General features: G+C 33.1%; 1 protein-coding gene across 1 annotated transcript in view; it reads left to right on the forward strand.

Moving 5' to 3' along the window:
• The window catches only part of LOC149793207 (proprotein convertase subtilisin/kexin type 6-like), a 40,704-nt gene extending 25,464 nt beyond the window's left edge, over positions 1-15,240 (forward strand). Inside the window, exons 8-14 of the mRNA XM_089966320.1 lie at positions 23-256; positions 1,165-1,265; positions 3,101-3,204; positions 3,997-4,108; positions 6,626-6,933; positions 13,323-13,427; positions 14,684-15,240. Of these exons, the coding sequence (XP_089822446.1) occupies positions 23-256; positions 1,165-1,265; positions 3,101-3,204; positions 3,997-4,108; positions 6,626-6,933; positions 13,323-13,427; positions 14,684-14,883 (1,164 nt within the window). The 3' untranslated portion in view covers positions 14,884-15,240. The remainder of the gene's footprint in view (positions 1-22; positions 257-1,164; positions 1,266-3,100; positions 3,205-3,996; positions 4,109-6,625; positions 6,934-13,322; positions 13,428-14,683) is intronic.
• The last annotated feature ends 841 nt before the right edge of the window (positions 15,241-16,081 follow it).

Genomic DNA, 16,081 nt, shown 5'->3' on the forward strand with positions numbered 1-16,081 from the left:
TTTTCTTGTATTGTGTTTTAAGGGAAGAGATGGCAAAGGCAACATTTTTGTGTTTCCTGCTGGTAACTATCCCGTTAGCGATGACAGTAACAATATAATACACGATTGTAACACGAACGGCCTGGCAAACAACATCCAAGGTATCACCGTTTCAAGTGTCGGAATGAATGGACGCAAGCCAAATTTCATATCAGTCTGCACTAGTGTCCTAGCAGCAACCCTTGGAGAGGGAAGCAAAATCAATACGAATATGATGGTAACTTTGAAAGATTGATGATATCTCGATAAAGTTGAATTTCTCTTCCAAATTTTAATTTCTTTTTAATCACTAGCTAAACCTAGTATTTTTATGCTTGTGCCAAATTGAACGGATTTACTAATGTGCGTTAGAATGTTTGCATTTATTCGTTCTCCCCATGTAAAAGATGCTAAATTATGAATGTCTAAAGCAACCCTAAACCTAATAAACCCTGTACAGACTAAACAAATAGATGACTATATAAGATACAAGTTCTTACTAGAAAGTTAACGATATTCGCGTCGACTCAATTAAAAGGTTTCATTCATATGTATGGATGTCTTAATCACAGTGGTCCCTCTCGCACGTAATATATATATATATATATATATATATATATATATATATATATATATATATATATATATATATATATATATATATATATATATATATATATATATACTTCTGTGATTTGTTTTCGAGAATGATGTTGCTGAGTTCACTTACCAACATCAAATTAATGTTGGTAATAGTTTACTGACCTGATCGTCTAATTCAGATGGATAATATAATAAAATGGTTCTCGCCTTGTCAAAGCCAGGCAATCGAAGCTGAATATTCTCTTATTAGAAATATTAGACTTCTCTTCATTAGTACATGAAACAGAACTATAGTGACAAAGACAAACAAAACAAGACAACAAGAAAACAACAAAAACAACAACAACAACAGCAACAACAACAATACTAATGATAATAATAATAAGAAGAAGAAGAAGAAGAAGAAGAAGAAGAAGAAGAGAAAGGAGCAGCAGAAGAAGCAGAAAAAGAAGAAGAGGCAGAAAAAGACACAAACTAATGACAATAGTATTAGTCGTGATACTAATTAATAGTGGTATAAGCATTTCACTCTTTTACTTTCAGTATACTACTTCAAACAACAACGATTGTACTGATTCGTTCACGATGACATCAGCTTCGGTTGCTCTAGCAAGCGGAATGATAGCATTATTGCTACAAGCAAAGTGCGTATCGCTTCATAGTTATGACGTCGAAAATTCTTGCCGCACATCAGAGTAACAATTGGTCCGAAACCGTTGAGATTTCTTATATATATATATATATATATATATATATATATATATATATATATATATATATATATATATATATATATATATATATATGTGTGTGTGTGTGTGTGTGTGTGTGTGTGTGTGTGTGTGTGTGTGCATACATTTCTCACCCATGCGACTGAGAAATCTACCTGTTTTATTAATCTTTTTTTCCTATCTCAGTCTGGTCATCTGGTGACGGTCACTCATGCTAAATGTAGCCTTTCGTTATGGCCCATTTAGAGCTGTGTACTTAGTACAGTTAAATTATTTACAATATAACTTTTCTAAATTGAAACTGATGAAAATGAAACATTTTCTTGTCAGAAATATTAATTAATTATAATTCATTTCATTTAACATCGATATCTTAAATATGATAATACCTCAATGCTATCAAACGTTGTTATTGTTTGGGTCACGCGTAAAAAAAATAGTGTACTTCAGATGGAATTGTCACGCAACAGTTCTCATTAATGTATTTGTATTAATGCGCAACATGTAAACATTTGCGCGTGAAGTATATTGCAAAAGTGAGGAATTATTTTCACCTTAGAGGAAAGTATGGAGTGAGAAAAATAATCCATGTTGGGGTTTGCATTGAGACAAGGAAATCACCGTCATGGGGTTACATTATATGTCACCCTACGAGGCATGCCTCGTGAGGAGACAGATAACGAAACCCGTTGACTGGGATTTCCTTGTCTCGTAGTAAACACCAGCATAGATGATAGTAATATATAGTTATGTAGATCTTTATCTTTTCTAACTCCGGTGACAAAATATATATTTAAATTTTGTAATGTTTATCCATGGCCGTAAATTGCACAGAATATTGTTAGTTAGATGTTTGCCTCCATGACCTGAATCTGTTAAGAGCGAGCAATTGCAAGGATCGATAAATAGATGCTTATGTATGTGTTGATATTTACTCTTGTTAATATGTTTGGACGGTTCTAGAAGAATTAAGTGTCACATAATAAGCAGTTTTCGAAATGAATAGTGTGATCTGTCACTTCGGGTACATTGTGAAATATATTCGTACTAGAAGGTGTATATAAGAAGATAACTGAGCAATCTAATTCGTTCCTATTTTGGAGTCATCCCCATTTTTCGTGTTCCTGTTGTATGTGTGCAAATGCATTTTATATTGTCCTTAGGTATTATTCGTGAGACAATACATTTGTTTGGACTGTTTAGTGAAAATATAAAGTGCTCATTATTCGGACTATAATATTAGTATGGAACTGTTTTGACTTATTCAGAGTAGTTCTGGACAACGCCATCTTGACACCATAAGGATTCTTGGCTGACCAGTACAATTACAGTTTTGAAATTGATACCCAACTTCATTTGAGCTTTCAAAGAACTTTGAACTTTGTCAGGATTATTTTTGATTCAATTCATAATGCTGTAATATCTTGAACTTTACTATATATAATTTAGATGAAACAGTATCTCTTTCCTCAGAAATTTAAAGTTATGGCCAACTGAGCAACGGAATATTTTATTTCTTTTTTCTTTCACAAGAAACAAACATTTGAGAATGCATAATATCTTTGTAGGCAAATTAAGAGGACGGTTGCAATAGTGTTTGCAGTTGTCTGCTGTTTCACTTGTTTTTTTTTCTTTCCCTTTCTCGTCTTCTTAAAAGAACATTACTGATAATTGGCATTATTATTATAATTATTATTATTATTATTATTATTATTATTATTATTATTATTTTATTATTATTATTATAGTGATAACCTTTCCTGGCGTGATGTACAACATATATTAGTAGAGACATCTTCTCAGGAACTTATTAAATCGAAAGATTTTATAGTCAACGGAGCTGGTAAGAAAGGTAATAGTTAAAAATGCGTTTACGCTATGGGCAATTTACTTCATACGGCGGCAGATCAGCTGCCAGTTGAATATATTACATGTCCAAATTGAAAACTCAATCCTGCACATTTTGCTTCATTTTCGTAAAGGTTCTTTACAATCATCAATGCAAAATGACTGTTAAATACAGGCCCGAGGTCACGAATAACCCTGAATTGACAACCACTGGTGTGATGGTTGCATCATTGCCATTTGCAACCTGTTTGCTGTCTCAAAAATGAGTTTTTATACGTATATCACCAAAATACGAACTACTGGCCTACATAATCTTTGAAACAAACTAGATGTTATTTATATCAGAAAATAAAGGGGTCAATATTTACAAAGTCAAAGCTAAATGATGTTTCTCACTGGAATCTATCACGATAGAGGACAAGTGATTAAACAATCCGAATTTCAAACTTTTCATTACTCAGTTGATTTAAACGAGATTTAAACGAGTTGACGAGAATTCGTCCGTATTAATAGCTACAACAAAGTCTATCGTTGGATCAAAAATCACAGAAAAGCTGAAATTAATCTTGGCTAAGTATATCAACCTAACTGTTACAGATAGTTTAAAAGGTTCCAAGAATTTGATTTATAATTAGAAGCGTTGAGGTTGCTGAATATTCTATAGCTTAGGCTTTCAAAGTATTAGCTAATAAATCAATTTAATTTGAAAATAGTTCCATCATATTATTATACAATATTGGTAATAGAGTTTGAAGTAACATTTCAGTATAGCTTTGCTTGATTCTACTGTTCTCAGTGAGCAATTATTTTGGATTTGGTCTCATGAACGCTAGTGCCATAGTGGAAGAGGCGATCAAATGGACAGCAGTTCCAGAGCAGCACACTTGTGATCGAAACCATTTTCAAAGGTATGGAATACAGCAAATATATACTCTCCTTGTTGCAGCGTCAACATTAACTATATCAAGTTGCAATTTTCAACGTAGAAGGAAAAATTGTTTATTTTAGTACTTTACAGGGACGCCAAACTTGAAAATCGAAATATAGGACGATGACTCTTACATTATTCATCTTCCAAGTAAAAGTCCAATGTTCTTAAATCCACAATTAAGGGAGAACGTTGACTTAATACATAATTCCTTTGTAAATCATTGACGACCTAATTACTGCATTATATTAAATAGATATTGATTTATGTTAGGTACATTTTGATTGGAATATTTTGAAGTGGATAGATTTTTACTCCATTAAAAATGATGCAATGTTGTCTATTCAATTGATAGCTTTTATTTTCTTATGGTTTCTGTTGTGACTTTCATATAACATGAAACATGTCGATTCTAATTTCTTATAAACGGGTTTAATTTATGATCAAGACCGATGTGTCAGGTAGTGTTATTATTTCTTTAATTTTGAATGTTACTTTTACCGACGTCACATATGAAATGTAACTTCTAAACATATATTAAATTGTGACGGCATCAATTATTAATGTAATGACTTAATTATTAAAGCATTCTAATATAAGTTAAGGTCATCTGTTCACACAAATTTGCGATTGTTATTGAATCTAAAGATATTCAGATGGTCATGCTTATATCAATGGATATTTGTGAAACTAGTCTGACTCGTTTTAACATTTCCTTGGCAACGGAACTCACAAAAGATACAAATCATTGAAATATGTGTAATAAATGTGATTTGACAAAATCATTCATATGGGGGTATGTAATTTAATAGTTACCTCTCTATTAGAGTATAGACATACATCAGAACACATCCGATGATCATTCCATGCCTGCTAATTCATAAAAGTCAAACAAAAATAAAATCTTCAATCGCATTTCACACTTTTGTTGACAATAAAATGTAAGTGTACATGATTCAGATCATTTCCCCTGCGCGTTGCTCAGATTAATATTATCTGCACATTGAAAGCTATATAACCTTTTTATATAGGAAAGTGTATTGATTTCCAGCAGCATGTTTCAACAAGTCCGCTATTACAATCCAAAGATGACCGCTCCAATGGCCTAGTGGTTAGAGCGTCCGCCTTTGATGCGGGAGGTGGTGGGTTCGATCCACGGTCGAGTCATACCAAAGACTTACAAAATGGTGCTAACAGCTGCATCGCTTGGCGTTCAGCATTAAGAGCTTAGTGTTAGGACTTGTCGGCCTGGTGTCAGGATAATGTGACTGGGTGGGACATCATGCTACATGTCTGCGGCATGATGCCCTGGTGCTAGACATCACTAAAAACTGTCACACTGCGGACATCATAGCAATATGACTGAAAAATTGTTAAAGCCACATTAAAAATCCAAATCACACACACACACAGACACACACACACAAACAATCGAAAGATGAAGATATATCACACTTGATAATATATATTGATTTCGGAGCTACATGTATATCAAACTGCAAAAAATGAAGTGTGATCTAACGAATTAGGCATCGAAAAACTGTACAAACCCAAAACACATCCACGTAAAAGAATGCTGGTTCAAAGATCTATATCAAAATTAGAAATCCATGCTATGATTAACCTCAGCAGCTTTCGAAATTTAACATGAGGCAAACAAGATAAATATGCCTTGACTTGGGCAAATGACTATCCAAGTGAATAACAATGAAAGATATTTTGCAACTTCAATACTAGTTTTCTAAAGAATAAATAGACCGACAGGAGGCGCGTATCACCAGACACCTGTGATGTCGCCATAGCCTATCCATACGCTGTGGGCTTTTTAGAACGCTGGAAACAAACTATAGAAATGTTATATGTTTTCCATGTCACTCTACAGAGTCATTCATAATTATAATGACGGTCCTCAAAAGCGAGTTTTCACCGTATCTATCAAGCAGCGTGTGTCCGATGTAAAATCAGTTTAGTCTCAAAACGTATATCTAGATACAGCCGACAAGCAGAAAATTCAAATCAGATCAAATATGGTTTTGATCTGTAGAAAGTGAGTCTCGTTTGAGAATCCTCTGCATCACTGGGTGTAAACAATACCGAGGTTCACAAAGATACATACAAAAAGGACGAAATGGACTATCTGCGTTGTTTTGGATAGTTAGACGGTCGTTTTACTTAGTTATAAAAAACACAATTGATCTTATTTTGTTAATACCATATTGATATTTGAAGTCTTGCAAATGCAGATATGAAGATGTATTTATTTTATTTGTCTGCAGTCGCCGTTGTATTAACTATTTTATACCTAGTTGGTTTTTCGTACTATCTTTATATAGGTTTGTTTCCAGACTTTCCGCAAAGGTATATTTATGTATTTCTTCTCTTTCAATAGAGATTTTCCCCTATGTTAAGCTTCCCCAATTAAATTCTCTTTAAGCTAGTGCTACAGGACAAAAGGCATAAAATACACCTTCATGCTTAACATACACCCGTCTTGCAGGTCAGAAACATTTCAAGAAACGAATGCAATAGTCGAATGGGTACTGAATGCAGATGGATGTATGTGTACGACATCCGAGGTGAAATTTCTTGAGCATGTTGAGGTGGTGTTACAACTGCGTGTGCCACGTCGTTCTTCCTTGTCCGTCTTTTTGTCTTCACCTTCGTCGCCCCAAAACAAGTCTCCCATTCTGACCCTGCATACTGTGAACACTGACGCAACCCGTGACTGGAAATCCATGACCGTTCACTTTTGGGGAGAAGACCCGCATGGAGAATGGAGGCTGCTGGTAGAAAAGGATAAAGAGGGTACATTTTTTTCTCTCTAAGAATGTCCAAACAAAATTTTTATGGAAATGTACCATTTATTTTTCTATGTGGAAATTTCGTGGAATTTAATTTGGTTTTGACATTAGGGAAATTCAATAAAATGTATTACTGGCTTCATAAATATTAAGTTATATAATGGAAAATAATCATGCATAGAATTTTCTTTGTCTATATTAGAAGACAATCACCGGGCAGGGGAGTTTACATACATGCTAAATATGAACATGTAGTCACGAAAATAAAGTAATTTTCAAAACCAGCTAAAATCAAGGATTCATTTAATGTTTTGAAATAACATTAATGTCCATGAAGACAATGCATGAATCTAAAATGGACATATTAATAAGGAAATGATAAAGAACAACAAACGATTGAATAAAATATCTCAAGTCGTTTTAAAGTTACTGGCAGCTTAATATTTAGCAGGAGTGAAATTTACGAACTATTCCTGAATTCGATGATGTAATTTTATTTTGTTTTCAATAAAATACACGTAAAAATATAATTTTTATCATATAAACACATTTTTAACTGACAAGGAGCAATAGTCATCTATGTTCCAAAAAATGGAAATTTAATTTAAGATTTTAAAAATGAGGTTTCTGGAGAGCTGTACGAGACAATTTCCAGTGTCCAACAATACATCGCGATGTTTCATAGTAACTAAGGAAGGACCAATATTTTCAAGCAACCAGGAAACACAAAAATACAATGTAGGGACACGTTTCAAAGTAATTATTTTCTGCTTGTGCTGACTAGAAAAACCAAAGCTTCCAACGAATTTCTGAATAGTCCTATATGTGTGCCTGAAAAGGTTTTTGCAACATATAACTTATTATACTGAAAAAAGTGGTTCAAGGTCAGCATTACGCATGCAGTGGATTCCAGTATCACATATACCCTGTGTATTGTTTTATAGTGCTTGTTTCTAATTAACCCATACTAGTCAATTTAATATTTTCTCCAGCCTTACATTTTCAGTCTTTACCCCATGATATAAAACTATTACCACATACAAAAAGAAGCATGAGTTTACATGCATTATACTTTTGAAATGGAACGTACAACACCTGTGAATGTGATTGTCAACTTTTTGCCTTTTGTCTTTGATTATATGTCACAGTGTTTCATATTTTCTGGCTTCAAATGAAATGTCGTGCAAGAATAATTTAATTTTGTTTATTGTTGCTGTTATTCCCTCATTCTGAGTTCTAAACAGCTACTTAGGAAGACATGCATCAAGTTCTTACATCAGTCGACTTTCCAAAAATATTGTCAGATACACTTTAAAAATCTATAAATGGGGAAGATGACATAAGCTACAATTACAATAATTTTCTTAAGTAGGTGACAAAATATTTCATCCTTACTACATCCCTAGTAACCCACCTACACGAAAGAAATACAAACAATACAATTAATTACCTTTGTCATCTGTTCCTTGGAAACCATGTATTTGACGTGAGGAAGTTTGCGTTAAGGACTATCACGGGTCAGTCTCAATCTTGTGAAATGTTCACTTATTTCAAAATTAAAGTCAGTAAGTTCTGGATGATGATTATAAGTCGTCAGTTTCAGTAAGAATATATTCTCCATGTAGATTCTTATATTAGATCTCAATGATTTTCAGAAATGTGCATTACATTTTCAACGTTGGCGTTAAGATGAGTACAATAGTATGATAATAGCGGTTTTGTATTATTTTTAATCTAGATTAAATCCTTTTACCCCACATGGCTTCGTCTTATAATCACGCGCACAAATCTGCATTTGAATGGTATCCACTTCTGCATCTGCCAAAGGAAAGCCATGTTGACTAGAAAGCTTCAACCTATATCAGTTTTCAATATGAAACCAGTATTTTCATACTACAACGTATACATTCCAAAAGGACTACAGGTTCCTCGACCACGATTCACTACCACGACCAGCGCGTAGTTTATACACGATTTGCATCAATGCTGGCGTGGCACCAATCATTGGACATGAGTGTAGTCATACATACAATATACGTACACATGTGAAGACAGATACGAATATACATGTTCTGCATGTTCAACATTGAAAGTTCGCGTGGAAAAGAAACCGATCTAGTCCAATATCATCGGTATCTAGACAGGCTATCGCATCAGTTCTCCCTCAATTTCGTGCCTAACGTTACATAACACTCCTAAAATATAATTTGTTTACTGCTATTGTATATCGTTGTTTCATAATATGATCTTTGAATTGTGTAGGAAAGCGTCCGGCTGCTGCTGCAAACACTGCAAATATTAGGAGCTTTTATAATCGTGTCACAGTATTTCGTCAGATGCTGATATTTGTTTTATCGAAGCCTGATATCTTGTCTTCGACAATATTGATTCCATCCATTATTAGTTGGAGATCGTCAGGTATGTGCTTTAGATATCTCTTGGTAAGATCAGGTGTTTGATTTGGTTTAATATCATCAATTATGGACTTTAGATATTTGTTGTTGATATCAGATGTTTACCATCACTTATACGATGCAAGTTGATTCCATATGACTTTGCAGCTAGGCCATGTTTTAAAGCATTTAATTAATATCTGATATAATCTGTATATGCTGATTCCATGCGTTTCTTGGACTTCTTTTGCAAAACGAAGCAATGAAAGCTTTGTTTTTCCACAATAGTCTGCTGCCGAAAGTCTGCTTGTTTTCTTGACTTGTATACATCTCTTTCATTTTAAAAGGAAAGTACTCGACCTTATCTTCCGGGGTCATGTATATTAAATATATTGTTTGTTTGTGTGTTTTAAGTTTTGTTAAATTCCATTACGTGCTGTTGTAATGTAATATTGTTTGCTGGATTTGATATTGTCCAGAATAGAATTCAGTTCAGACTGACTTTTTTTTAAAGTTTTTGAGGTAAACAACCATAATAAAAACATTGTAACCAGTTCCTGGAAATGTTTAAAATCAGTGGCAGTTTTAGTAAACAACTGTTTTTGTATAGTTTTTTTTTAATTCTTTCTCAGTGTAAGAATCATAATGTGGAATTAAGGTCATAACTGGACTATGTGATAATTTTCATGTAACAAACTCCAAATTTTTCCAGAACAATGAACTCTTCACTCCCCTCCGGGAACCTGTTTCGCATTTTAGTTAGTCTTATAACTAATGTGATGATAATATTTCTATCATTCCAACCTTAACAAGTCAACTTGTTTTATGTTGTTTCCAGTTGGGCTGAGTTTTTATTGTCTTCAAATTCTCGACTTTCAAATGATTTTTTTCCCTGGAAATACAAAAGTGCTCTAATAATCCTTGAACAAACACATTTACTGAACATTATACAAAATTATAAAAACTGGGATAATATTTTATGTGATTCAAAAGGAGACTGTCGACACATCAATACAACGCTGACTATTACAGACGTCATCGCCTTGCATCTTAGATTTTCGTAGGGATTTGAACTGTGATTCACTTAAACCATTTCATGGATAGGACTTGTGTTATAATTCTTAGATTATGTTTGGATTTAAGTTCTTTTTTCTTATTTTTTCACTTTTTATTCTAGGGAAATAAATTATTTGTTAAATTTTACAAAGCTTGTTATCTTCACTCTTTTCTGTTACTTTTTTTTAGAACATAGATTCGTTACACCAGTACGATCACTACCCCTGATCCAATATCAGCCGGTATTTTTCCATTTCTGCCAGCACTGTCTCGAATGCAGCTATTATGATCGTACTTATCCTCAACGACCATCGAGTACAGTTTAATTTTACTGCGATTTATTTGTGTCGAGTGAGAATTTTTGAAACATTTTTGACATGTATTCGCGAATGCAGACGTGAGAAGACTATTTTACCAGCTTTCCAGTGTCCCGGGTTACTATTGATATGGATGGTATGCTTATAATAGTTAACTTAGTCATGATTACTGCCATACCAAGGGAAACAGTGGTTGCAGCAACGATTCAGCAAATATTATCTAGGACCACACACACACGCGCGCGCTCGTATTTGTATTTTAAGAGTGGCGCGGTTGTCTTGGGGATATTATCTCACAGCTTTATTATTGATTCCATGATTTACTCGCGTCGGCAACGTTGATGGTATATCATAGCTCTTCTATTAATAATGCGACCTTCATAACACAATTGCTCACAAAAATATTGCTTTGATCCGATAAAACATGCACACGCATTTTTAACTAATTGTTCTTTGTAACTGGTACAACTGTCATACAATTATATAAATTCTCTGCCTAATGAATAATTAGGTCTCCGGCGATAGTGCTTTCTTACTCTTAACATCGTGTTACATAATAATTAGGCCATTAAATGATGCGTGAACGAATGCTCCTGTCTTCGTGCAAACACAATTACCCGAAAAATGCGTCGTTGTTAAATAACAGGAGAGATTTGTTTATTCTTGGCAGAGTTAATGTTGGTGCAGCATAATAAATGAGGAATACATCTAGGTAGGATTTGTCTATTTTATCATTGTAGTAACACACCTGCGTGCTTTTGTGTCTGAATGTGTATTCCGCGACCGGATATTTTCATGTGCGAATGCTGTGACTTCTAAGTGATCCCGAGTTGGTAGTTCTATACTACTTGCACGACAGTACTGGACCATACGTTTTCATAATATTCCCTATGAGTTGTGGATTACCTTTTCAACTAAATAAAAACTTTATACAAAGATGACACATAACTCACTATTAAGCACAAATGCAAGATGAATATTAAATGGTAAACTACAATATCTGTCAGCACGAAAAAATAATATCGGAGATGAAAATCAAACTTAAGAATTAATGAGTATTTTAAACAAGTAATAAAGGATGTTGACTGATGCATGATTGGATAGAATTATTAATATACGAGAGGCTAACACATCCAAATTGTATCCCTTTGACACTTAAAACAGTCTCAAGTTGTACAGAGGTATGTCGAACTAAACGTAGAATACGTTTAAAGAACTCTTTCACAATTATAAGAACGATCGAAATAAAGAGATAATGTAAAAGGAAACCATTGCGCAAAAACATGATAAACATCAGATAACAGATGATTGTTTGTCATTTGATTAATATTTAATATTGATTTGTATTAGTTCTGTCTCAACTGTTTTGGTGTTGAACATTCAATACCATATTTCTCTCCACTATAACACGGATATAGACCTTTAATAATAATACAAATTGCGTAACAACTGCATAGAGAAAACAAATTTCCAAGGAGGTAGGAAAGGGCTAAATTAGGCATTGGAAATTATTCGCCTTCATACCGATATGTTTTCTCAGAGAAATTTAGACAAGATGCCGCAAGAGCGAAGATTGCAGAATTGAAGTGGTGAAGTGTTCAAACTGTATTCATTTGAAGGGTACAGCAACTCCAATGCACACAAAATTGGGTCAAAACAATTAACATATTTCATCATCTCTTATGTGAAAAGCATATTCATCTCTATGAAAAAGGAAAGCAAAAATCATGGGTTATATTTGGATGTAGGAAAATGAAACGTGGTTGCAGGACAATGGTATTTCGTTTCCAAAAATGTTTTACTGTTCATTATTTTAAATAAAACTGCATTCATTGTAAAGTATAATTTCTACATGATATCACTTTTACATCACATCAGCTGCTTTGTACTATTAAAAATTTAACATATGATTTCACCTACTACCTGCATTTAAGTGTAATATTAGATATAGCGAAGACAATGGCGCTCCGTATTTCCTTCTCTTGCATGCAGGAATGTAAAAATGTTTTATAATCGTTAGTAAACATAGTGGGAAGAATGAGAAACATTTGTTCAGAATCTACATCGCTTTTAAAAAAAATTCACTAGAAGTGCAGTTATCTCCACTTGCCAGTGCAGAAGAATATAAAGTACGTGATCCAATATTCGTGTCACTTTTAACACAGTTGTGGAACTTGTGGTCCATTTATTTTTTCACAACATGCAATAGCAAGAAAGGCTGGGGGTTTTGGCAGCGATCGTGGGGTAACTGAATTGCTTACAAATGCGGCGGAAAAAAGGAAGTGGTCCACAAGTCTCTATTATTAAACTGTTATTCTTTTCTCGGATAATAGACAAAAGTGTCGTCGTGTTTACTAAACTCGTCAAATTCATTAAGGCATTGATAATAAGATGAGAGATTACACATCACGTCTTAATTGTTATGCCTTATTTACTCCCAATAGTTTTGTGATTCAAATATTTAGTTCACTCATTTAATCATCCTTTCTGCTACTTAGTTTGTCTAGAATCCTCTCTTAATAACATGCTTTCTTCTAATTCTGCCCAGTAAAGTAAAACATTCGTTCCTAGTTACCTTATCCGTTTATCTGTTCTCGTGTTTTACATGAGGCTATTTGTTATTTTAGCTACTATAGAAGGTGCTGAATTAATAATGTATGGTACAGCGAGCGATCCCAGGAGACGGACAGGCACAGAAAGCTCAAATAGTTTTTGTGATCCCAAAGCATCGGGTAAATGTTATTGTTTATTTACCTTATATTGAACCAAATTATAAAATTAAATATCGTTTAAGTACGGCTGTGTTTCATGGATATATATATATATATACATACATACATACATACATACAATTTGTACTGTATAATTTTCAATTAATACAAAGCAGGTAATAAATATCTTTGACATGAAATTCTTCGAAATGCACTTCAGTATTCAAGACGAATTGACATCATGGAAGCAACAAAAGCAGGCATAAATATGTTTTTGGACGAACAGAAAACTTGATTAATGGAGACAGGAAATTGGGCAATTATCAATAATACCCTATTTAAAATGAAAATGGGCCGGATAAAAGAAACCAATATATATTGTATCGAATAATACTTGTTTTGGAACTATTCTGAGTCTCCTATATGTATATATGTTTGAAGATGCATATTCCCTCTACTAACGTGAATTTAGGATGTGTTTACTTTTTTGAACAAACAACTGTGTTTTTATTTATAATATTATGTATAAGAGTATAGTTATATTTTGAGGTTTTACTAGATCAATATCTAATAAGCAACTTCCTCAGACTTGCTATTTGCAATATTAACTATTTTCTTTCTAGCTTTAATAAGCGAATTTATATTTATTTAATTTATACAATACAGAATTTTCCAAACTCTGTAAACGAAATTAAAACGAATATATTTTGTTTGCACTTTTATTACCTACCCATTCTATGATTGGTCATCTTTTATCCCATGACAATGTTATTAATATCAAGTTTGAACACTTCAAAAACAAACTGAAAATAAAATATAAAACTATAAATCAAAATATTTAAACACTAATTCTTGCATTTTATTAACATGGACAAATTGTCATTCACGCAACACTGCAATCTCTATGCATGTGATATATGAATACCAGGAACTATACATTGCAGTCGGCATTAATTATTTATAACCGCGTGCATAGTTTGTGCTGTATGTTTAATAAACCTTTGACTGGTTTGTAATTGGTCTGTAATGTGATCATTATCAACACATTTTGCTATTCATCTACAACTTCTTATTGTACAATCAAATTTCATTAGCTTTACATTTTGTTCTTTATTAATATAATATTGACAAACTACAGATGACTTGAATATATGAATAGCAATTTATTATCAAAAATTCCACTATAGACTTTTAAAAGTGTTTATATTTACTAATATGTGTCTGTTTTCGGAAATTGTGTCTCAAGTATTAATATCATTATTCTATTGCATTTTCAGCTATCAACAGTTCTGCATCGAAGTGGATCATTCCTCTCTTAGTTTCTATTGCTTTCATTGGGTGTGCAATAGGAATTATTATGTGCTGTAAAAGAAAGACAAATAAGACTGCACATAGAAACATATTCAACAAAAACAAATCTTGCGAGAAAAAGATAAAATGGATAAAACTATCTAGTTTACACGAGACAAAATGCTGATGCCTTACAAACACATGTGATTTGTGTCCATGTTTACATATGTGGCACCAATTTCCTGATGAAGATGATCTTATATTGCCTTTATGTTCATGAGAAAAACCTTCGGTAGAACACGTTTTTAGAACTGGGACACGCTCAGAATAATGCTACAATGAAAGTAGATACCAACGATTTGTAGAAAATGTATCATGTTAATTTTTATTTATTTATTTTATTTTATTTTATTGTATACCAGATACTTGCAGAGATGCATTGTTTTGGCCCTGGATTCACCTTTGTACAAATTGACAAGTACATAATTGAAATATGCTGAGGGCATATGCTGTTTGATTCAACATGAAACTGTTCTTATATTTATTCATTTATTCATTTAAAGATGTAACTGATAAAATTGAGAGAGAAGGATGAAAAGATAAAGCATAAATTATTTTCTGGTACAAATTCCTTGAAAGTTCAAAGCATACCTTTACATCATATACTGATCTTAACATTGCATATGTAAAAATCATACTGATATACACGGGTCATGGTGAAAGTGAACGGCCGACTGACCTGTCCGCACAGAAAATTGCAAGAGGAATGGTTGAGACGCTTCCAGCTTTACAATTATGGCGATAAAATGTTTCACCCTATGACACATTACAATATCTCATTATAAAACACGATACAATCATATATATATATATATATATATATATATATATATATATATATATACGTAAATATTTATGCAGGTACACTTTCTGCAAATATTAAGTCATTGAGAAAAGACATCAAATAATACAAATTCACTATACATAGCAAAATAATCTGCATATGTTGTTCTCAGTACGCGTTCTGCGTCGACACATTGATGTGCTTGTGTATGGTAACAGTGTTATCGTCATCTAAGCCGGAAAGTTATGGTTGTTCTCTTTATACTTCGACGATAAGATGAAAGAAAGGTGTATACAAAAAATGAAACTCTACTTTTCAAAGAAACTGACTGGTTGACCATTTAAAGATGATTCAAAATACCTATGCCTATGGGTGATGACCCTTATAACTGTATTTACTCAACGTGGGATGCAAATACCGCTATACATGTGACGCCGGAAGTTTTATTTTCAGAAATACAGCAACTGTATTGACAGTTTGGTAAAGTCAATAGATACACATTTTTTTTTAATTCATGTCTCACAGTCTAGCAGTCATTCGA

This window comes from Sinohyriopsis cumingii, chromosome 8, assembly GCF_028554795.1.
Source record: "Sinohyriopsis cumingii isolate HCF-2022 chromosome 8, ASM2855479v2, whole genome shotgun sequence".
Lineage (NCBI taxonomy): Eukaryota > Metazoa > Mollusca > Bivalvia > Unionida > Unionidae > Sinohyriopsis > Sinohyriopsis cumingii.